At 37.3% G+C, this 25,580-nt stretch overlaps 1 protein-coding gene across 4 annotated transcripts in view; it reads right to left on the reverse strand.

Moving 5' to 3' along the window:
• Positions 1–354: 354 nt before the first annotated feature.
• Positions 355–25,580, reverse strand: part of LOC127430106 (NXPE family member 3-like) — a 49,272-nt gene continuing 24,046 nt past the window's right edge. For 2 of the 4 annotated variants that reach the window (XM_051679591.1, XM_051679590.1), the window contains exons 2-8: positions 8,982–9,049; positions 7,865–8,293; positions 7,286–7,701; positions 6,523–6,599; positions 1,489–1,692; positions 973–1,310; positions 355–867 (exon numbers count right to left, since the gene is read on the reverse strand). In XM_051679591.1, coding sequence (XP_051535551.1) covers positions 673–867; positions 973–1,310; positions 1,489–1,692; positions 6,523–6,599; positions 7,286–7,701; positions 7,865–8,293; positions 8,982–9,049 — 1,727 coding nt within the window. In that variant the 3' untranslated portion in view covers positions 355–672. The remainder of the gene's footprint in view (positions 868–972; positions 1,311–1,488; positions 1,693–6,522; positions 6,600–7,285; positions 7,702–7,864; positions 8,294–8,981; positions 9,050–25,580) is intronic. The other 2 variants (XM_051679594.1, XM_051679593.1) reach the window with 1 other exon arrangement.

Genomic DNA, 25,580 nt, shown 5'->3' on the forward strand with positions numbered 1-25,580 from the left:
AAGTCTCAAGGACGCAATAGTAACACATCATAAGAAAGTGTTTCACCTCTGCTCAAACGCTCTTTGGATATCATCATTTATATGTATAAATGTTTTCCATCTGACAAAAAAATGGCAATAAAATGCAAAGTAATCTCTTCAGTAATCAAAATACTTTTTGAATGTAACTGTATTCTAAATACCAATGCGTTAAATTTTAACTGTAGTGGAATACATTTATTTATATTTTGTATTTTAAATATGGATTCCCGTTACATGTATTCCGTTACTCCCCAACCCTGGTTGTGGAATACTTTTAAAAGTAACTTTCCCATTGCTGTTGAAAGACTTGTTCACATGAACAATAGTAAAAAATATGTTTTTAAGAACTTTATTTGACATAAGTCATCAAAGTCATAATTCATATCAACTACCCCCTTTAAATGTTTCTGTGATCAATTAAATTGAAACTACAGTACTGTATGTTACTCATACACTATGTCAAATAGTAACACAACTCATACACACTTTAAATAATAATACATTTCTTTGGATAATTAATGTAATGTTCAGAGATGTTTTTCTTATGTTTTTTTTCCTTCACATTACCTTAACAGCAAATTAAGTTTTTCCACCTGTAGTAGCAGTTATTTCTAAACACTGTAAATTCCTTCATGTCAAAATAATGTAAATTCATTCTGGGCAAATAAATGAAAGGAAAATGTCAATTTCATTTTTGATGATGATTGGGCCTGGATGAATGTCCTCTTTGCTGTAGTGACAGGCTGTCATTTGCCACACATCTAAAATATAAACACCAACATCCTGAAAAGCCCATCGTAGAATTCTGTCCAACTGTAGAGAATACCAGTCACTGCCAAACACATCCTATTATAAAGACAGAGAAATATCTGAGGCACAATATCAACCATAAACTTGCAATGGCAGAGTGACCTCCATGTATATGAACATTTGGTACCATTACCCTCTTACCTTATAGCCAGTGTTGACAGTCTTTATTATGATGATAGTTTCTGGTGCCCGTAGTAACAATGCCAGGATAGCTTTTCGTATCCTTAACACTCTGTGGGTGAAGAAATCCAGAGGGTATGTGGTGAAGTGGGGCCCCAGATTAAACACAATGACAGTGTGGGGTCCTCCAGCCAGGTCATCAATCTCATTACTGATGTAGTGAAGATTCGCCACTGATGTTTTCAGACACCGCAGAGGAACACCATGAGCCCTCCAATGTAAGACAATGTTGTTCTCCACATCTACTGCTATGAGCGGCCCTGTCTGATACTGAACATGCAGGTTCATCTGCTTCAGGGCTGCAGAACAGAAAGTGACATTAATGGTGAAGATCCAACTGTTCTGTATCTAAGAATGTGACTTTTTATTCACATATCATGACTATTATGCTGCATCACAGAGAGGAATGCAATGATTGAACTATAATCATAAAGCATAAAACTACTATTTATAAGGCAGGAATGTATGTAATCTCACTTGGTACTGCTTTCACAAAGAATTCAAACCACTGTCTCATAGTAGAGTCTCCCATCATGTAGATGTGTTTGTCTTTCAGGCACTGTGTTGTTGTTTTCATTGTGAAATGACGGGTGCTACACACAAAGGAAGTCCACACATCATTCAGGTAAAATCCAGCTGGAACTGGTGTGTGCAAGCCAGGACGGCATTTCTCAGTTACACCTGTTAGATAGAGGAAATAGAGACTGTATGGACTGTATTCTCCAAATGAATGAGTTTGCCAGAAATGTTGTTGTGTCTTTACACTGCACCTGCCGGCCCCTTCACTGATACACAATGCTGGGTCATAACGGATTACATGTAATCATGCGATTATGTAATCAGATTACAAAAACCATGTATTTGTAATTCGATTATTTGTTACTTTTTATGGACTACATAATACTTATTATTTAGGCAACAGCAGGAGATTGTTAATAATTTATTGATCACTCTAATTCTTCATTTTAAATTAGCCTACAGCTGATATATATTCAGAAAGTCTTCAAGTGTTTTGGTAAAGGGGGGGTGGTGTTGGGGGGAACGGTAGTCCACACTTAAATACTAAATTGACTGCATGAGTATGGTAAAGGTCGTTTTAGTTTCACAAATTGCTTTTGTACTTATCTTTCGAAAATAAAAATGAATGTGCTTTTCTGTGACGTTGATTCACAAATATAACTGGTCTGACCTTTTACCTCACATGGATGACATTTGTAATGCTGGAGTAAGAGCATTTTAACTGCCTTTTTTGGTTCACTCAGAAAACACAGACTAAAAAAAAAAATATGTCAATTGTTATATTTCGATCCATTAAGTACATTTTCATTAATGCATTTAAAGGAATGTTCCAGGTTCAGTACAAGTTAAGCTCAATCGACAGCATTTGTGGCTCAAGGTTACAGTGAGGAACTTAACATAGAAGTGAATGAGGACAATGAAAGGGAATGTGGCCAATTTTGGGAAGGTTTTAACACAGAAATTTGAAGTTTATAATTTTATAAAAACACTTGCATTAATACTGTTAAAACTTGTGTATTATTTGAGCTGTAAAGTTGTTTAAATTGTCATTTTTACAGTCGTTTTAGGGTTTGTTGACATTACATGGTCATGGTAACAAAGTTGTAAAATTGGCTACAACTTTACAAAGGAAAGATTAGTAAGTGATATTATCACACTAAAATAATGATAATATGCATATCCTTTATGTCTTGTGGCTGTACTTTTGAAACAGTGAGTATTTTAACGTTCAAAAATTGTCCGGATTCACTTCCATTGTAAGTGCCTCACTGTAACCCAGATTTTTGCTTTTTTTAAAGAAAAGTAGGAATGGGGGGCCTGGGTAGCTCAGTAAGTAAAGATGCTGACTATCACCCCTGGAGTCACGAGTTCGAATCCAGGGTGTGCTGAGTGACTCCAGCCAGGTCTACTAAACAATCAAATTGGCCCAGTTGCTAGGGAGGGTAGAGTCAAACGGGGTAACCTCCTTGTGGAGGCTACAATGTGGTTCTTGCTCTCAGTGGGGCGCGTGGTGAGTTGTGCATGGATGCCGTGGAGAATACTGTGAGCCTCCACACCTGCTATGTCTCCATGCTCAACAAGCCACATGATAAAATGCATGGATTGACAGTCTCAGACACAGAGGCAACTTACAGGTACATCTCAATAAATTAGAATGTCGTGGAAAAGTTCATTTATTTCAGTAATTCAACTCAAATTGTGAAACTCGTGTATTAAATAAATTGAATGCACACAGACTGAAGTAGTTTAAGTCTTTGGTTCTTTTAATTGTGATGATTTTGGCTCACATTTAACAAAAACCCACCAATTCACTATCTCAAAAAATTAGAATACATCATAAGACCAATAAAAAAAAAACATTTTTAGTGAATTGTTGGCCTTCTGGAAAGTATGTTCATTTACTGTATATGTACTCAATACTTGGTAGGGGCTCCTTTTGCTTTAATTACTGCCTCAATTTGGCGTGGCATGGAGGTGATCAGTTTGTGGCACTGCTGAGGTGGTATGGAAGCCCAGGTTTCTTTGACAGTGGCCTTCAGCTCATCTGCATTTTTTGGTCTCTTGTTTCTCATTTTCCTCTTGACAATACCCCATAGATTCTCTATGGGGTTCAGGTCTGGTGAGTTTACTGGCCAGTCAAGCACACCAACACCATGGTCATTTAACTAACTTTTGGTGCTTTTGGCAGTGTGGGCAGGTGCCAAATCCTGCTGGAAAATGAAATCAGCATCTTTAAAAAGCTGGTCAGCAGAAGGAAGCATGAAGTGCTCCAAAATTTCTTGGTAAACAGGTGCAGTGACTTTGGTTTTCAAAAAACACAATGGACCTACACCAGCAGATGACATTGCACCCCAAATCATCACAGACTGTGGAAACTTAACACTGGACTTCAAGCAACTTGGGCTATGAGCTTCTCCACCCTTCCTCCAGACTCTAGGACCTTGGTTTCCAAATGAAATACAAAACTTGCTCTCATCTGAAAAGAGGATTTGGACCACTGGGCAACAGTCCAGTTCTTCTTCTCCTTAGCCCAGGTAAGACACCTCTGACATTGTCTGTGGTTCAGGAGTGGCTTAACAAGAGGAATACGACAACCGTAGCCAAATTCCTTGACATGTCTGTGTGTGGTGGCTCTTGATGCCTTGACCCCAGCCTCAGTCCATTCCTTGTGAAGTTCACCCAAATTCTTGAATCGATTTTGCTTGACAATCATAAGGCTGCGGTTCTCTTGGTTGGTTGTGCATCTTTTTCTTCCACACTTTTTCCTTCCACTCAACTTTCTGTTAACATGCTTGGATACAGCACTCTGTGAACAGCCAGCTTCTTTGGCAATGAATGTTTGTGGCTTATCCTCCTTGTGAAGGGTGTCAATGATTGTCTTCTGGACAACTGTCAGATCAGCAGTCTTCCCCATGATTGTGTAGCCTAGTGAACCAAACTGAGAGACCATTTTGAAGGCTCAGGAAACCTTTGCAGGTGTTTTGAGTTGATTAGCTGATTGGCATGTCACCATATTCTAATTTTTTGAGATAGTGAATTGGTGGGTTTTTGTTAAATGTGAGCTAAAATCATCACAATTAAAAGAACCAAAGACTTAAACTACTTCAGTCTGTGTGCATTGAATTTATTTAATACACGAATTTCACAATTTGAGTTGAATTACTGAAATAAATGAACTTTTCCACAACATTCTAATTTATTGAGATGCACCTGTAGATTCATCCTCCACCACCCAGATTGAGGTGAGTCACTACACCACCATGAGGATTTAGAGCACATTGGGAATTGGGCATGCCAAATTGGGGAGAAAAGGGGAGAAAAATAAAAAAACAAAAACAACAAAAAAAGAAAATTAGGACCAAGTCAAAATTAATTTTTGTGGTAATCAACATTATGCCACAAATGCTGTCAACTGAGCTTAACTTGTATTGAACCTGGAAATGGTACTTGCTTATCCTACTCAAATGCATGTGACTGACATCAAATGAACAAGAATGAGGTTAGAAGTAATCCAAAATTAATTTAAAATTTAAATAGATTACCTTGAAAATCGAATCCAAGAGATTGTTACTGACTAACAATTTTGTCATGTAATTTGTAATCAGTACTAGATTAAAAAGTAATCTACCCAGAACTGGTGATACACAAGGCTTTTAACCCTGCTGAAAAGACTAGCTTTACCAACATGCAATGTTTTCTTTCTTTCTTTTTTCTTTCTTTCTTTTTTTTTTTTTTTTTTGTATAATGCTTTTCAGTTCACATTGTTTCAAAGCGGCTTTACAGAAGTTCATGCCTAAAAGGAATAGTTCCCCTAAAAATGATAATTCTCTCATCATTTACTCACTCTTATGCTGTCTCAAACTTGTATGACTCGTATGAAAGAAAATTTTGATGGAGATACATTTTTTTCCCAGAGAAAGCAAGTCAGTGGGGTCCAACACTTTCAAGCTCCAAAAAGGACATAAAGTTGACCATGAATTTAAGCTTGATTACACTCCTTCGCATCTGACTTATGCGCAGAGCACATGCACAGCACAAGTACATGCACAGAGCATGTGTGCAGCAGTCTGCACATGCATCAAGCGTGAGGAAGTGTAATCGAGCTCAAAATCTTGATCGCCAAAGAGACTGCAAATGGCAAGATTAATAGTGAAAAAGGAGTTAAATTTTGTCCCTTACCCAAAACCTATCACATCGCTTCAGTTGACATGGATTAAGCCACTTAAATTTTATGGAATGCTTTTATACTACCTTTATGTCTTTTTGGAGCTTAAGTGTTGGACCCCATTGACATGCATTTGGACAAAAACATCTCATTTCTCCATCAAACTATCTTCGTTTGTGTTCCGCAGAGGAAAGTCATACAAGTTTGAGATGGTAAATGATGAGAATTATCATTTTTGCATGAACATTTTCTTTAATGTCTTTAGACCCCCAGTGAGCAAGCCAAAGGTGACTGTGGCAAGAAAAAAAATCCCTTAGATGTTAGTTAGTGGAGAGAAAAAAGCTAGAGAGGAACCAGACTCATCTGGGGGAGCCTATCCTCCTCTGGGTTTACAGTCGATGTAAATATACCAATATTATTTATCTCTATAGTATGTGTAATACAAGTCATGTATTCTTTGAACAGATTAAATTATCTAATTTAGATAAGTGATCTTATTCTCATGCTGGTCTAGGCACGTTTGTGCTGGTTTGGTGCTGGCCAAGCTGGTGAACTAGCTTTCTTTGTAGAGACTTTGACCCAGTTTGAGGACAAATAGCAGGACACCAGTTTGGCAGGTTATACTGGAATGTGCCTTCACTTTATGCCTTTTAGGTCTTCTAGATCTTTTAATCAGATATAATGTAATGCTAGATCAACATTTAATTTACACTAGCCAAACTCTCAACCAGTTCAGAGTAATCCATTAAACAACACCACTTCACACACTCAACTTTCCCAGCAGGACCATGCCTTTGTACAAAGTCACAGATCCAAGACCAACATACCAGTACTTTCACTTGTATTGGAAGGAAGAATTTTGATGATGTCCTTTACTCCGTTGATATCCACATTGGTTTGATACCTACCAAAGAAAACATGTACACTACCGGTCAAAAGTTTTGAAACACTTGACTGAAATGTTTCTCATGATCTTAAAAATCTTTTGATTTGAAGGCGTATGCTCAAATGTTTGAAATTAGTTTTGTAGACAAAAATATAATTGTGCCACCATATTAATTTATTTCATTATAAAACTAAAATGTAATAAAAAAAAATAAAAAAAACTTTTTGAAAATGATGACTTGGACCAAATAATAAAGAAAAGCAGCCAATAAGGGCCCAACATAGATGGGAACTCCTTCAATACTGTTTAAAAAGCATCCCAGGGTGATACCTCAAGAAGTTGGTTGAGAAAATGTCAAAAGTAAATGACTTTGAAGATGCTAAAATATAACACAGTTTTGATTGATTTTGGATTTTGTTTAGTCACAACATAATTCCCATAGTTCCATTTATGTTATTCCATAGTTTTGATGACTTTACTATTATTCTAAAATGTGAAGAAGAAAAAAAAAATATATATATTTATATATATATATATATATATATATATGAGTATTTGAAAAATTTTGACAAATTTGACATATTGTGTATGTCTCTGTCATACTGCCATATCATAAATCTTTCATGACAACAAATTAGTTAATGACTGAATGAATGAGTTAAAGAAATCAGTTATACAGTTAATAAAAAATCTGGTAATCTCACATAAGCATCTTCTCTTCTTTAGTCAGGCGGTTGATATACCCGCCCATAGAGTGGTACATGAGGGCACTGCATGGCAGGGATTTGGGTCTCTGGCAGCGCCATGTTTCTCCAGTACGGGGATCCTTGTATTCACAGCAGCAGTCTCCAGTTCCCATCCTCTCCAGTCCATTCTTGTCCCACTTCACATTACACTTCACTACTTCACTCAGTCTGGTCCCATTTGGTCCTGGCCCCTCAAAATATCCATTGAAAAACACTCTGTCAGAGTCAGTGTCTCTGTGACGCCTCAGGACCTGCACAGCTTCACTGGAGTGGATAAGACGTATAGCCACCTGTGCCTCACCAACCCATGGCAGGAGAAAACGCACAGAGTAGGAACCATTGAGCTGGTCCACCACTTCCCCAAACACACTGGCCTGTGAAGGAGGAAAATATTTTGTACAACTCCCTCTGTCCAATGTTAAGCAAATTTCAGCTTTGTAGATTGCATCCAAAATACTTAAGATATTTATAGCAGAATTAATGTTTGCTATGATATCTCGTAATCCAATTAAATATGTAAATGCATTTGTGAAGTACCTTAGATTTGGATAAGAAAAGCTTGGCTTGAAAGAAGTCCCCTCCATAATGTTTGGATTTATTGTTATGATCCCGTGCATGCACAGTAACAAAAAGCTCCTCCCCTATTTGGTAGCTCTCTCTCAGGTCCTGGATGATGAATGTGGAGTGGGCTGGACTAGTACTGAGGGACACATTTGTGACAGATCTGTCTGGTTCAGCCCAGAAGAGAGCCTGCTGTAAACAGGAGTACCTGTCTAAACTAATTCCTAATTCAGAGTAAAATGAGCTTATCAGTGATTCAGACCCTCCTGAACTGATTATTAATACATTGTTTGCAGGAGAAGTGGTGGTGTTTGTGGAGTTGTGGAGTCTTGCAAAGTGCTGGGTGAACAAAATGATGGGTGTAGGTTGTTTCTTCTTTCCATTACCTATATAAGACCATACAACCTAGTACAGAGACACAATATATGGATATTAATCAACAGTTTTTTTTTTTTAAAAGAAAATTATGGTTTGAAATTATGGTTCTAAGATAAGATGTTCAAGTGAATGAGACATTGGGTTTTTGTTCTTGCAAACACTTTTACTCTGTACTGTATGTGTATTGAATTATTTATTTATTTTTTGCCATGTAATTGGTCATATTGCTGCTTCTAATTGCATTGAATACTGTAAAATAAATACAGTAGAGAATGTTGTCAAACCCTGCATCCTGCTTACTATCTAGTATCATTATCAATGTACTACAGTAACACTGCAATCCTTAACATACCTTTTATATATATATATATATATATATATATATATATATATATATATATATATATATATATATATACATACATACACACACACACACACACACACACACACACACACAGACTGTTTATATGGATATTGTTATTATTATTATTATATATTTTTGGAATATCAGTAACAGTATTGTTCTCAAAACTTGTGTACATGATCATACACTATAAGCCAATATAACACAATATTTGGTTATTTAGTTTGCTTCAGTATTACTGATGAATGATAACTGTCCTATGCAGAGTCAAGCTGGCTTGCAGAAGAAAAACATTATATTGCCATTGTAAAAAATGCAGATAACAAATTAATCTGTGATCTAACTCACCAGAAAAAACACGATTCCCAGACACAGCCCAGTAAAAACCAGTCGTAAACATGATCTTTCACTGTGAACTGAAAAATCAAAAAGTTGTCTCTTAAAGAAAATCTCAGTTATGAACAGTTCAGTTCAGATATTGTTCACTGGTACAATAATTATATTATATAAATATAATTATAATCATATAAAATAAGAACTTGTTTAATGTTAGTAAGTCTGATGTAATAATGTTCTTTTCAAATTAGTGCAGATTTAATTCCACTGTTAAACCACGCTGTACAAAATGGACGCTATTCTGTATTGCCACGTCAATCAATCATGTGTAGCCTAATTTTATTTATTTGCTTATTGTCCATTGTATCACAATAATGATGAGGCGCCTTCAGTTCAGCTTTTTGCTTGATGGCAGACTATTTTTCCTTACAGCAGTATAGCCTGTTTGATGATCTATCGAGATTTTAACTTTTTGACAATAAACATTTTTGAGGACCATTTCATATTACATAACCTTCATAGCACATATCACATAGCATGGTTAAAAGTCTGAGCATATACGTTTAAGGTGTAACTAATGTACCACAAATGTGCTGTTCTTTTTGCACAATTTTGAAATAATAAAAAATGTTATATTCTGCATCACCGATCAATAGTCAGTCGCTTCTGTTTATATTATAAAATTAATTAGGTGCTATATTATACATTTATGTCTATGAAAGCGTTTTAATCAAACAAATTAAAATGCCAAGAAATATTTAGAAAAAAAGAAAAAGAAAAAAAAAACTTACAATGTTGTTTCCGAGTTTCAAGTTCCATTTTATTTTTTTGTAATCATGTTTAACATGGCATAACATTCAATGGCGTTTGCATCTATTGGTAAATGTTTTTGTGATTGGTAACCATGTGTGACTTTATTGCGCTCAGCCTGTTTGTTGGGCTGTGCTACTTGCGCTCTTGAGATTTTACCAATCCAGTGCTTGGCATATGAATATTAATTAGGTTACTTGTTCCAACAGGCTTACTTACAAGACTTTGAAAATTGGGTGTTACTTCCACAGATACAGATTCATATTACGATGAGAATGAACAGAAATTAGAAAGTTTTCAAGATGTGCGCTTTAATAGAAAAAGAAATTGTCAGCAAGCAGAATAAAATAAGTTTAAAGCTATTTTCTCCAGGCACTTGAATATGAACAAAGGTAGCTAAACAAAGATTGAAGTGGATAGCCTACTAGCAAAGTCTTTCTGACACTAGTCAAGCTAAACCAAGCCAGCAAATGTTTTATCCATGTTGAACGATCATGAATATTAAATAGGTTATGGGACGGGGATGTTTCAGGAAGTGTTCGCCTAAAAAGTCCGCCTGTAAAAAATTATACAATTTGGCTAGCAATAATCCCGGTTCAGTCCCCATCAGTTTCATCACAACTGTAATACTAGAGACATAAAACTATAATTCTGGTCAAATCACTTCGCTGATACGCAACACTGTCCATTCTTTGTCCCTCTTTTCATAAGTAATACAAAATGTATTTCATAAATACTCACAGGTGCGCCCCCCGCTGTTTCGTACTGGAATTTACACAAAGCGACTGAGTGACACTAACGGAGTGCATCCTCATTATCACCTCACGATTAGGTAAAATATAATTCTACTTTGATTTATGATTACTGATACACTCAGTTTTTTAAAATGTAATCATTATTATGTTACAGTCGCATAGTTAATTGATATTCACGCAGTTAATATGCACATATACGATAGCCTACATAGCTATTTTTACTCTACTTAATCTCCAGTCGTCTTCACATCAACACAGCCATTTTTTTATTTTTTATTTTTATTTTGACAGAAAACATGATTTTACTATAGTAATATTGTAGTAACCAACCATGTATGTTGTAATCGTGACTATAATATTATCCATATTGAACCATGTCTTTACTTGTAGTGACCATGACTGTAATAATAATTTTTGGTGGGCATGTCGATACAATAATAATGATTTTACTACAGTAAAGGTTTAGGGTTTTACGTGGCTTTACTATAGTAATATTGTAGAAACCATGACTGAAGTAACAATATTAAATTTTGAATCATAGTGAACTGGGAGTGTTTATGATTTTGAAGTACAAGATAGACACTCATTGTAAGTAGATAAATATTATTTACATACTAATATATTTACAGAAATGGACAAGAGAAAGGGAAAGAAGAGAAGAGCCATTAGTGACTTTTTTAAAGGGTAAGACAATTCATTTCAAAAGCATGTAAGGGAGACACTTAAGAGCATTATGAGTATATTAATTTCTTGTAGAGTCCAGCCTAAGACGAGTCACAGCAGTGAAACACAAAATCAGCCCACTTTAACATAAGAGTAGCACTCACAAGTAGACCCCAGGCAACAAGAAATACAGACAGACCAGCCTGACCCCAGGAAAACACTAGTCAGTGCAAGCACAATAAATAGGAAACCTCCAGCCCAGACCATCAGCACAGCTTTGTCCCAACCCACTAGTACAGACGAGAGAAGATTCTTCAGCCAGCAGCAAGCAGCAAACAGCAGCTTGAGGCATGGAGGCAGCAGTACTCCCCTTGGTTATACATAAATGAAAATAAGTTAGTATGCACATTCTTCACAGATGACCTGTTTGGAACACAAAAGGGAGTACAGGTGTCAGAGGTGTGGGCTTCTGGAGATGCCTCAGCAAAGGATGTCAGGGCCATGAGAAAGAAAATCTACAAAAATAAAAACAGCATAGCTCACCAGAAGACAACAGAAATAAATCATCAGAGAGAAAGAGGTGTTGCCCACCTTAACAAACATGTTAACATTCATTTAGAACAGCATATTTTTTGCAAAGGAAAGGTTAGCATTCTTAAAAATGAATGGCTTGGTTGAGTTACAAGAAATTATTATAACAAGCAGGCTGAGTGAAGTAGTGAAGTGTAATGTGAAGTGGGACAAGAATGGACTGGAGAGGATGGGAACTGGAGACTGCTGCTGTGAATATAAGGATCCCCGTACTGGAGAAACATGGCGCTGCCATATTATAATAAGCATTAATATAATAACACATATTGCCAATGAAATGAGAAGAAAAATGGTCTCAACAATTTAAACTGTTGGCTCATGCATTGCTCTTACAGTGGATGAAAGCACAGTGTTTGGGAGAAGCTACCTCATCCTGTACCTCAGGGGAGATATGACAGGGAAGGTGAAATTGAAAATATATTTCTGGATTTGATTGAGCTGGAGGAAGGAACAACTGCTGATGCCATACAAAGCTCTTAAAAAGAGTCTTCTAGAAGCTGACCTAGATGATGACTGTCTTAAGTCTCACCTGATTTGCATAACAACAGATGAAGCATCTGTAATGACCAGAAGAGAGAGTGGTCTAATAACAAGGCTAAAGAAAGACTTCCCTCTCTTGGAGAGTATCCACTGCCTTGCACACAGGCATGAGTTGTCTTTAAATGATGCACCCAAGTCAGTCACAGGTTGCAACCACTTTGAGATATTTATTTCAAAGTTGTACACACTGTACCATCAGTCACCAAAAAATGCCAGACAGCTTACAGACATGGCCTCTCACGTTAACGTCAGCCTGCTTAAGATTAGTCAAGTGTTTATCATCTGTTGGATAGCAAGTATTTTATGACTGTACAAGCTGTTTGGAGAGATTTTCATGCTTTGGCTGAGCAGATGAGAAAATCTACTGAAGATGGATCACATTCAGATGCAGAATGAAAAAAATTCAAAGGGCTGCTTAAGTGCCTCACATGCAGTGGTTATGTCAAGGACTTGGCAACCATAAAAGCTGAACTTCAGAATCTATCCCTGAAACTTCAGGTAGGCAACAATGGTTTTATTTTAATTTAGCCTAAACAAGAAAATGGCATTGAGCATGATTTTGTGAAACTGATGCTTATGTTTCAAGGTTGTCTCCTTATTTTTCAGAGCAGAAGCACTTCTCCGATGGATGCCACATGAGAAATAAATATGACGATTGAGGTGCTGAAGGCTAAGAAGATCTCACCAGGGAAGTCAATGGAGAAAGTGGAGGAAGGTCTTAACAAAGCAGAATTCAAAGGAGTGCCCTTGCATTTCAGCAAGGAAAATATAAATCGGTTACAGTTCCTCCAAGCCATCTACGTTTCCATCAAGGATTTTTTGCGGAAAAAGTTTTAGTGCATCAAAATAAAGCTGATGGAAACGCAAATTATCGCTAACATTTCACAAGTGTCAACATAATATTTTTACGTTTAACTCTATTGCATAAACTCTATGTCGATACATAAAATGTCGCGGAAAAACTGGTTTGGAAACACTTTTTGTCGAGAAAATTGGCATTAATGCAAAACTGTAGTGTCACGTGACAGAATTTACACCAATCATTAGCATGTTAATCATGACGACATGGTATACATCCTTGAAAGCCAATTTACTGTATGTGATATGGATTTATCTTCAGGGCATATAGATCCAATGCTGCAAACATGACACTTCCAGGAGTGCCAAAACAAATATCTCGTATCATGCACATCAACAAGTGCATGGAGAACAAATGAATGGCTACTGTTTGCGATTAATTTAATCCATCCGTTTATTTATTAAAGTTGCTTTTCCACACCATTCAAATAGACAGCAGTCATGGAATTAGCCCATAATAAAAAAAAAACAAAAAACAAAAAAAACAAATAATTTCTATGCACAAAGATGTTTTAAATTAAAAATAAATACACAATACTAGGGAAAAAAAGCATCAGTGTGCTTTTTTTGGAACACTAACATATAGCCTAGCCAAATTCTATCAAATTTTTGTTCAGCTTACTTTTGAAAAAATGCTGGCAAAATTCCCTGTATTAAATTATATAAATTAGCCTACCAAATGAATAAAGCATTAAATAAAATAATTAATTACCAAACGAAAAAAATAATATTGTTAGGCCTATATACTTGCCTTTTCTTTACACAGACTTAAATTAGCCTTACCCAGTTCTGTAGATGAAAAAAGTCGGCTGAATGACAATCTCAGAATGTTCTACACTTTTTTCAAGACTATAAACTATCAGAACTATTTGTCCAATGCCGAGTTCACTTTCATAAAACTAGCTTTTGAACATTTTAAAACTTTTAAATATTTTAAATCTAACCCTCTTTACCTTGGATCACATTTGCTGAGCTTCTTCAGAAAATGTAAATTGCATTATGACGCTAAAATTAATTTGAGATGACAGTCAAGTTCAGTTGGTCGTTAAAAGTTGCTGGACAAATATGCAGGACATAAAGCAGTTGTGATGGCGATGCTTTAGATTAGATGATTGTTCAAAATAGCCTATTGAATATCACGAATGTATCATATATATATATATATATATATATATATATATATATATATATATATATATATATATATAAACCCTGATATTACACCGCATCATTTTCTTTCTTTAATAGCTGTGCACAGCATATACACATCGATTGATGGTCCTTATACTAAGACTGAAAGTTTCCCCGCTACTTGGTGCAGGTTGCCAGCTTGAATGGGGCCATGACGATTCTCTTTTGGGTCGGAACCGGTGGCAACCTACGATAGGCGCAACATCAGGACCAATATTGCAGTCCTATCAGAAGGGCAACAGCTCCCTTTTGATTGCAATTCGGTCTTCTGATTGTATTTATTTGTGATATTAAAATGACAGTAAGCTGGCTAATTTCAATGAATTGTCTCAATACTCTCCCCATTTTACCAAAACTTCGGAGGAAAAAAATAGGGACATCTGGGAGGCTGGATATGCATAATATCTGCACTGGACCAATAATTGTTAGAAATAGCATTTAAGCTTAGCGTAAAGCTGACAATTTACACAAGGTTTATTTCTATTTCTTCTGCTCCACACTTACTTCAAACTAACTTCTCTGTCTGCTCGTATGAATGTAACACATCATAAGAAAGTGTTTCACCACTGTTCAAATGCACTTTAATTGGATTGCATCATTTATATATATAAATGTTTTCCATCTAAAAGGATTAAATATTAAATGAAACAAATGATAATAAAATGTAAAGTAATCTCTTCAGTAATCAAAATACTTTTTGAATGTAACTGTAAACTTCTAATTACCAATGATTTAAATTGTAACTATAGTGGAATACAGTTACTTATATTTTGTATTTTAAATACGTAATCCCTTTACATGTATTCCGTTACGTCCCCATATACACTATATGGCCAAATGTTTGTGGACACCCCCTTCTAATTAACGAATTTGGTTACTCCATTAAATCCAGTAAAGAAAAATCTTAATGTTTCTTTATGTAATGGCTTGGGCTTTGTGTGCTTCCAAATTGTGGCAACTGTTTGGGGATAGCCCTTTTCTGTTCCAGCATGACAATGCCCCTGTGATCAAAGTGAGGTCCATAAAGAAATGGTTTACTGTGTCTGGCGTGGAAGAAATTGACTTGCCTGCACAAAGCCCAGACCTGAACTCCACTGATCACTTTTGGGGTGAACTGGAACAGCAACTGTAAGTCAGGCCCCATTGACCAACATCAGTTCCTGACCTCACTGATAGCCTTGTGTCTGAATTAGAGCAAATCCCTGCAGCCATGTTACTACATACAGTATAGTGGAAAGCCTTCCCAAAAGAGTGGAAGTTGTTATTACAGCAAAGGGGGAAATTGATGCCTAAGGTTTTGAAATCAAATGTTTATCAAGCACATATGGTATCCACAAACTTTTGGCCATATAGTGTATATATTAATTTAAATATTAAAACATTTCCAAATACGTAAAATATGTATCTTTTTGGTCAACTTTACATTCACACTGTTATTTATGAAACCCAGACAACCCAGCCAATTATATTATACTGTGCAATAGTAATATATTTTTGTCCTACATTCTTCACTTTCACATGTTATGTTAAAGGGCTAGTTCACCCAAAAAAGTAAATTCAGTCATTGTTCACACACCTTTGTGTTGTTATAACCACATATGACTTTCTTTCTTGTTCTTAACACAAAGGGAGAAATTGTGAAAAAATGTTTTGCAAAGTGATGTCATACAATGACCCATAGTGGCCTATTTTTGTCAGCAGATTTGCCTCTCCCTGTTTTGCTGGCAGTTGACAGACAATGTTTCCCCATCAGCCAGGACTGAATATAGAGGCAATGGCATTTTATGGTGACCACATCTTCAAGCTTCAAAAGTATAATTCAGAAGTCTAATAAATTATTCCATCAGACTCATGATTGTAATGAAAGCATACCATGAGCTTTTGGTATTATTTATTGACATTTTTGACCGACCGTTACTCTCCTCTGTGCATTCATGAGACTGTACAAGAGTGGCAGTTCACGCAGTCACCCACTCGTGAAATGTGGCGTTCAAGCGAAAACGTCTTGGTTACGTATGTGACCTCGGTTCTCTGGGATGAAGGAAACGAGATATTGCATCAGGAAGCTGACGCTATGGGGAATGTCCTTCTTCACGACCTAGTTGAAACCTTTCTACAATAATGCCATGATTGGCTATGGTGTTTAAGCCCCGCCTTTTTAGGCGCAAAGCTGTCCGGGATAAAATCGGGCAGGCAAACACCATTCCTCAGATTTTTCTGACTGAGGGACAAAGAGCGCATGGCTCTCATCTTAAAAAACTATGAGTCCATAGTGCGACCAGCTTACGCAATGTCTCATTCCCTTCATCCCAAGGAACCAAGGTTACATACATAACTGAGACCTTCCCTTACGATTCAGTACACTTGACATTGCATGGGGAACAGATTCCCATCACGCCGCACTACACTACATAACCTTCCCAGAGAGGAAACATGATGCCGCAGTCTTGACGGCAACCGACATGAGTATGCCACAAGTGAATGACCCTCATGGTCAACCAGGAGGGGAACACTCAGAATATATATATGAACTATGGTCATATAGTATGGATTAACCCCTTCACGAACCCAGTAAGAAAGGACGTTTATTTATAATGAAGTGCCTGTAAATCTGGGAACACAACGTTCTGAATGCAGGCAGTTGTGTAAATTGACAGGGAGCTAGGGCTGTTCAATTCCAGAAATTTGGGAATCGACTCTGGTTCCGATTCTTGGTTTTGGAATCGATGGAATCGAGTCGATTTTCGATTCCGAAAAAAAAAAAAAAATGGGAGGTAAAGTTAAATCTCATAATAAACATCTCATTACAACATGTTCTTTGCACTATTTATAATAGCATGAACAACATTTACTATTAATAGGTCCATTCTAAAATTAAGTCAGGGCCTACATACCAAAGCGTGATGCTTCAATCCCATGAGATAAATTTAAGGGAAGTTTGAGTAGATGCAGCTGTATTTCATAGAACTACCGCAATTCATCTTACTAAAAGTACCATTTTACCTACATTGAAATTGTCTGTTACCAGGGCCGTTGCAAGTAATTCTGGGGCCCCTGACTATATATTGCTCTGGGCCCCTTACCTATTAAAATAATACAATTTTGAATTTGTCTTGGGCCCCCCTGGAGCTAGAATCATTATCACCTTTCACCCCACTAGCTGTTACCACTCTTGTTTAGAAAGAGGTTTAAAATATAATGTACAGTAATTGTCCGTGACCTTTTGAACTCTGAATAAAATGTCCAAACAATGCACTTTAATTTTATTTAACAATCCAGGTTGTTGTTGTTTATTTCATACAATATAAAAAAAATATATATTTTATAACGTGTATTTAAAATTGTCGTCTTTGAATTTGGTTTCATAAAATTATTTTAATGTAAAATGGTTTAAAATGTAGGCTAGTTAATATATATATATATATATATATATATATATATATATATATATATATATATATATATATATATAGGGTAGATTAGGGTTATTTTTGCAATTCTGACTTGTGTACCTATATTTCCATATGAAGCCAAAACAATATATCAACACCTTATATCATTATGAAATCCCCAAGATGTTCCCTTATTAAATCAGCAGACAATTTTTTTAGATATTGTACTCAAAGAGAAAATGGCACATATATTAGTGTTCCTAGTGCCAAATCATTTAAGAATTTGTGGATTTTCTAATCTGGGACAGCTCGCGCTGAAATCTGGGACGCCATTGTAATCAGTAATACACTGCATTTAGGAATCGATTTATAAATGGATAAGCAAATTAATTTGTTCTATGCATGGAATTAAAAAAATGTGCCATGTTATATTTGATGTTAGTGTGACTAAAAGCTATTTCTTTGATTTAGTTATCTAGGTAGCTATTTAGCTAAACCGTAAGATAGCTAACTGGCAAATCATGACAAGGTTTTGAATCCTGATCTTAAAACAAATAATACTGCTGCATTATAAGACCAAAAACTGAACAAAAATACATGTAGGGCATTTCACTTTCCTAATGCATATTTTCTCAACTGAATAAGTAGTATATATGACCGTCCCACATTAGTCAAAACATGCTGTCCCACTTTCGAAACAACCTTTTCTAAAGTGGGACGACAAAGATTGCTTCAAATAGAAAATACTTTAACACATTTTCACAATATCATTGCATCATTTGATGTACAAATACATCACAAACATAATTTGATACCAATTTAGAACATTGTTTAATTTGTAACAGATTTATATTCTTAACATTAATTTAGTCTAAATCCTATGTCATTGACCTTTGAGTGGACTTCACAAGGGGTACTTCCTGTTTGATGATTTTCCCGCCCACATTTAAGTCACGTAATTTCAATCACTTGACACCCCTGCTTGGATTCAACACCAATCATGTTCACTTTAATGTTGTAAAAGAAGAGATAAATGCACTGGAGCTTAGGTGTAGGTTGTATTTTTAAGCATTGAATATTTCATTTGGAAACATTTCACAACTAATTTCATTATTAAAAATGAAACAGTAAATATTCACCTTCCAAAGTTCGTTTACAAAATATTCAGTTCATTTTAAAATACTATCTAGATTTTTCAACAGGTAAAATTCAGCCCGTTCTATTCCGCTTAACAAAATTTGCTTCCTCAAATTCTGTTGTTCAAATTCGGTTGGAAATTCAAACTTCCACATCCAGGAACTGCAGGGAAAGCAGCAGAGTACCGCTGCACAAGCTCAACCTGGTGCTATTAGTTCTCACCATTAGGTGGTGCAATGCAATCTGGTGTTGACTGCTGAAGGCCAAAGGTACAGGTAGAGAGAAAGTTTGTTTTTCAGAATTGTTCATGGGTAGAAAATAGATACATATTTGATTTTCACATGTGGGTGGGCATGAAACACCTTTACACTGATTGGTCAACCCGCATCGTCATCGGTTCCTCAGTGCCGTGCAACAGAGTAATTATCCATCGCTGCTCAACTTTTAATGCAAATACATATTATCTCTCTCTCATTAAGCAACCGGACTAAGGAATGCCTGTGACACAAACCGTACCAGTTAGGGAAGGGTCTATAGACAGGGCTTCGTGCCAACATTTTTCTGCATAGGCATGGGTTCTGCATCCTATGTGTGCCAGAGAAATATTAGTTGTCTGTTTTAGAAATAGCCTATTGATGTCCCTCGCATCTGCACGCAAAATTTCTTAGCCTACTTCTTAGACACACAGGCTGTTTTATTTAGCTGTCAGATATCAAAATCTCTATCAAAAGGTGTGGTGAAGCTGCGCACAACGCGATCCACTGGACCATGCGTAGCGGATGCATGTAGTAGTGAAGTGCAGACCAGTATGTGGAATGCATTGGCTTTTAAAAATGTTTATGAAAAGATTGCCCATACATTGTCCAGGTTATTACATAACTCAGATGTTTGAAGCGCTGATTGTCGTGTAGGTAGGCATTACATATACTATAGTAGGGTGACCAGTCCTGAATTGGAAACTTTTTTGTCTCATTTCACTTATTTATCCATGACTGGGTTTCCCAAGGCACGAGAAAGATGCATTTAAGTTGCATTTATGACTTTAGAGCGGTTCAAAGCCCTCGTTAATTTACTTGCCGAAGAGATTAAAGGAATAGAACATTTGCTGATAATTTACTCACCCTCAGGCCATCCAAGATGTATCTGAGTTTCTTTCTTCATCAAAACAGAATTTAAGACTTTTAGGATTTCATTTCAGGCCTCCTCCTCTAAACAATGCAAGTGAATGTCCTCCATTTTTTGACGGTCCAAAATGCATATTTAGGGTGCATCAAAATAATCCACACGACTCCAGTCGACAAATAAAGTTCTTCTGAATGCAAATGATTGATTATTTTGAGAAACAAAACAATACTTATATACTTTTTAACTACAGATGTTCACTTCTGTACATCTCTGTGAAGTGCGCTCATGAGAGGGATGACGTAAGCTTGTTGGTAAGGTCAAGTGTCACGTGGAGGAGGAGGCAGGAAGCATGTCATTGTTTACAAGAGAAACTTGCACAGACCACAGACCAAGCGCCGTTAACAAACCAAACCATCCAAAACAATTTCAAAACAATATAAAATAAAATAAAAAATAATTTCCAAATAATAATAATTAAAAAAACAATGTAAACAATGACGTGCTTCCTGACTCCTCAGGAATTCTTGACCATACCAGCGAGCTTACGTCACCCGTCTCATGAGTGCATGTCATTGAGATGTATGGAAGCGAACATTTGTAGTTAAAAAGTATATAAGTATTGTTTTGTTTCTCAAAATAATCAATCATTTGCGTCCAGAAGAACTTTATTTGTCGACTGGAGTCGTGTGGATTATTTTGATGCATCCTAAATAAGCATTTTGGACCATCAAAAAATAGAGTACATTCACTTGCATTGTTTAGAGGAGGAGGCATGAAATGAAATCCTAAAAGTCTTAAATTCTGTTTTGATGAAGAAAGAAACTCAGATACATCTTGGATGGCCTGAGGGTGAGTAAATTATCAGCAAATGTTCTATTCCTTTAATCTCTTCGGCAAGTAAATTAACGAGGGCTTTGAACCGCTCTAAAGTCATAAATGCAACTTAAATGCATCTTTCTCGCATTTTCACAGTTTATCAGAGAATAACAACGTTTAATAACTTGTATTGATATATTTGGATCATTGGAAAGCCATAGACAGAAACAAGGCTTTGGGTGTGCCAAGGAAAAACTGTGTTCAAGAACTGAAGCATAAAAAAGTGACATTTTTTTGGTAACTTTTAACAACAATTGCCATTCGCAAATGTAACCATTTTTAGCGCTAAATTTCTTTTCTATTTAGCCCCGTGTTACATTATAATGAATTTATTAGCCTAAACAAATTAATGACGCTTTTATCAATGGAGTTGGTAGGCCTGTTAATATATCCAAATATTAGGCTTAATATTTAGTCATAAAATGTGATTAAATTATTTTGGAATGTTACGTAATTATTTTCCAAAATCCAGAGAACAAATTCACTGATTAATGAAGGGACAATTTGCACTAACTGACAAAAAGTACTACACCAGGTTTTACATTCACAGATTCAAAAACTTAAATAAATAAATAAATGTGTGAGGCATTTTATCAAATAGAAAAGTGACAATACCGTGTGCATTCAGTTTCCAGCAAAAGAAACAAACTTTTGGCAACATCAGAGACACTTATTATGATTCACATTGCATGTGTTCACATACATACATTTCTATCATTAATCTCCATAAAAGTGAGCATCAATCTGAAACCTTGTTTTACCTATGTCATCATTACTTTATTATTCCTAAGTCTACCTTCACAGCAATCAGTGATTCAGGGCCGGACATTGAGTCTAGACATTGAGAGGCCCTAGGCAATTTCTTTTGAAGGCACCCCTATTGTTTTGGGTTTTTTCAACTTATTTTTATTATTTAATGTGGCATGACATACAACAAAGTGGTAGCTCATTCAAATAATCGCTTTAACAATCTGTTTAAAGCAGTACTCTTAACAGCTTTTTTGCAAGCTTTGGCAAATCTAATCAAAAGTCAAGTAGTTTTCGACTATAGTTCTTCCACAGAGGCGCTCATTGTTGTAGCCACACTAAACAACACGTTGTTATCTGATAAAGTGATAAAAACCTGTGCACCTCATAAGAGCTGCCAGCCTATCAGAATGGATTTTCTGACAACTCTTGCAGATTTCATGCAGAGACTAACCCTTAGCATTGACCAAATTAAATTCAACATCTTTAAGCTTGTACTCTTCAAGTCTCTGTGGTATAGTGAAATATACTCCCGACCATTAGGGATCACTGTTACAATGGTTACCTTGAGACATACGTGGAGGTGACTGAAGAAGTGTATAGTACGAAGCTGTAGAGTAAAGAAGCATAGACGGAGACAATAATGCTGGACTTCTGCCTCATTCCTTATTCAATATACAACAGTCTCGATAAAGTCCTCAGTCTAGATAAAGGACTCACATGCATGACTTATTGGGCAAACATTTTATTTGATCGCCTCTCAAATTCTCCTGCTCTTGTTGTTGCGGACAGCTCATTAAATTATGGATTGCGTCTCTTGAGCGCGGCTGCGCGATACAGCGTAGAGGGAACATTACCTCCACCCAGAAGACGTGTCTGAGATTTTGCGATAGCAAAGTAGACATCAGACGCATTTTACAGTTTTTTGTTGCAACGCTATTAGTATGCTACATTTGTGGATTTTCCAAAATAGACACAAAGCTTATCGCTCACATGTGAATGGGTTCAAATTTCTAATCTCACATTTTTAATTGCAGATATGAGCGCACTGCGCAGCTCTGGGCCTCGTTTCACAAAAGCATCGTAAGCCTAGATCATAGAATACATCTTACAATTCATCTTAGTTTTGCCTCCTGATTCCCAAAGCCATCATAACATAAGTTATACTTGAAAATGCTCATAGATTTACAAGTGCTCTGGAGTAATCCTACATTTTAACTATATTTAACCATATTTTAACAATGTAACAATGGTTACCTTGAGACATACATGGAGTTGACTGAAGAAGTGTATAGCACGAGGCTGTACACTTGTGATTTGCTACAGTGACAGTATGGTTGATGAGCATCAGAGAGGAACTGTTCCAGAGTCTGTACGGCCAAAATGCCAGACATGTCATCCTGCCTACTTTGATGATTTTGGACTGGACTATGGAAGTTATCGGCCAAGTAGCAAACATCCTCAGCACTTAAGCACAGCACAGTATGAGCACGGACGAGAACAGGAATCCAGTGAGAGCAAAGGAGGTACACAACAGTTGGCACATCGTACTTCACCTAGGGACTCAAACCCGTCATCAGAGTCGACATCATATCCCTACTTGGCAGATTCAAGGGCAAAATTCTTCGTAGCCTCACAGTATCGGACTGCTACCAGGGATCTGCCTGAGGCTTCTACTCCCTTCCATGAGCAATCAGCTAACGTTATGCCTGCCCCACACCGCGTGCTCAAAGGTCGACTATGTAACAGTGCTCCACCTACCTTGTATGAAAGAACTGCCACACTTGATTTACATGCTTCTCCTTCAAATGTGGTTTCCCCGGTCCTTCCGCCAGCTAGGACTTCACATTATTCCTTCAGTGGCGTGAGTCGTGGTGCTGATGACCCAAGTTATCCCCCTCAGCAGCAGAGAGCTCCCCTGACTGAGCCACACAGTGCTACGGGCATGATGGTTCTGATTGACAAAATGATGGGTCAGTTACAGCTCATGAAAGACAAGTTGCGTCAAAGCATGACACCCCTAGAGAACCAACACCCAGTCATCCGCAGCCTTATGAAGAGCCACCTCCTGTGCATTATGAATACCCCAACTCACAGTGGTATGCCCATCAACCTCAGTATGCTGCCGACCGAGCTTATGGGCCATCTGACAGATTCCAGAGCAGCTACGAGCCTGTACCTAGATCAAAGAGAGATATGTACCACAACCCAAGGCCACTACCTGTTCAAAGACCAAAGCCTTATTGGTCAGAGCATCCTTCCATTCAGCTAAAAGAGTCAGGAGGTCCTAAACCCAGTGTACCTTACCTTGTGCATAAAGATCCAAGCGAGTTTGCACATCTGAAGCTTTCTCTGCACAATCTGCTACCTGAGGGCGGGTCAGAGTTGTTTAAGTACCAAACTTTGGTGGATCAATTGCAGCTGGAAGAGGCTAGACTGATTGCAGATTCTGTCCTCAACTCTTCATATCCTTATACCGAAACAATGAACACCTTGGCAGAGAAATTCGGTAAGCCTCATCAACTTGCATTGAATAAGATTGCTAGAGTAATGGATGCACCAGATGTCCGTCCATGAGACCCTGAAGCCTTTGAAAGGTTTGCATTACAAATTCAAGCCCTTGTAGGACTGCTGAAATCCTTGGGACCAGCTAGGGATGCCGAATTGAGGTGTGGCTCCCACGTAGTTAGCCTGCTGACCAAGTTGCCACCTGATTTAAGAGCTGCCTTCAGGAGACAAAAGTTACCTAATCATGACTTAACCTTTAAACTTTCTGAGTTCTCCAAATGGTTGCAGTCTGAATCGTGGTGTCAAAACAGTGATCTGGTGGGAAACATTCAGCCAAAGGGATGGCCAAAGCAAAGGATTGAGAAATGCAAAGAGCAAAGGCCAAGACCAGCTATTGTACTGCATTGAGCTGGTAGTCTCGCTCCAAATGCTACTTCCTCTCCAGTCAAACCGGCCACTTTACCAGAGAACCAGGTGAAATGTAAAGCCTATTTTCCCTACTGTGAGAATACAAACCATTTCCTTAGTCAGTGCCTCAACTTTCAGCAGCTCATGACGGAACAAGTGAAACACTGGATTCAAACAAACAAGCACTGTTGGAAGTGTGGAAGGACACATTTAGCTGCACAGTGCAATCTGAAGAAACCCTGCAACAAATGTAAAGGTAAACATTTGCTTATTCTCCATGACATCAATTACAAGTCAGTCAAAGATCCTGCTCATCCTGCTGAAAGTAGTCTAAGTTCTGCTGAGATATAAGAACCTCACCATGACACTTATGCTATCCTTGACGATGGATCCGAACGCACCATCTTGTTATTTTCTGCAGCCCAGAAACTGAATCTGAAAGGTGACGAGGAGGAGTTATCCATTAGAACCATCCTTCAGAAAGTGTCATGACTACAAGTTGAAACAGTTTCATTCAGCATATCTCCAGTGGTGAAACCACATAAGACATACCATATCAAGTAAGCCTTTACGGTTGATCAGCTGGGATTATCTCACCAATCCTACCCTATGGAGGCACTCGTAAGTAACTACAAACACCTGAAGGGTCTTCCTATCTAGTACTTTGAGAAGATTCACCCACTCCTTCTGATTGGTGCCGATCAGCCTCATCTAATCACCCCAATCGATCCAGTTCATCTTTGACCCCCTGGCGGGCCAGCCGCCATCAATACAAGACTGGGTTGGACACTACAGGGCCCAGCAAAGCTCCTTCTGAATCCTCTTCATCCTCAGCAGGTCCTTTTCATATCAGTGTCATCCAAGCAAACGGAGCTGATGAGAAATGTCGTGAAGTTATGGGAACTGGACATTCTTCCCTACTGTTCTGAGAAACCGGTCACTCGCTCCAGAGTGGATCAGGTGGCCCTTGAACTTCTGAACAAAGGACCTATCAGAGTTTACATAAATGG

The sequence above is a fragment of the Myxocyprinus asiaticus genome, chromosome 39, assembly GCF_019703515.2.
Source record: "Myxocyprinus asiaticus isolate MX2 ecotype Aquarium Trade chromosome 39, UBuf_Myxa_2, whole genome shotgun sequence".
NCBI classification, from domain to species: domain Eukaryota; kingdom Metazoa; phylum Chordata; class Actinopteri; order Cypriniformes; family Catostomidae; genus Myxocyprinus; species Myxocyprinus asiaticus.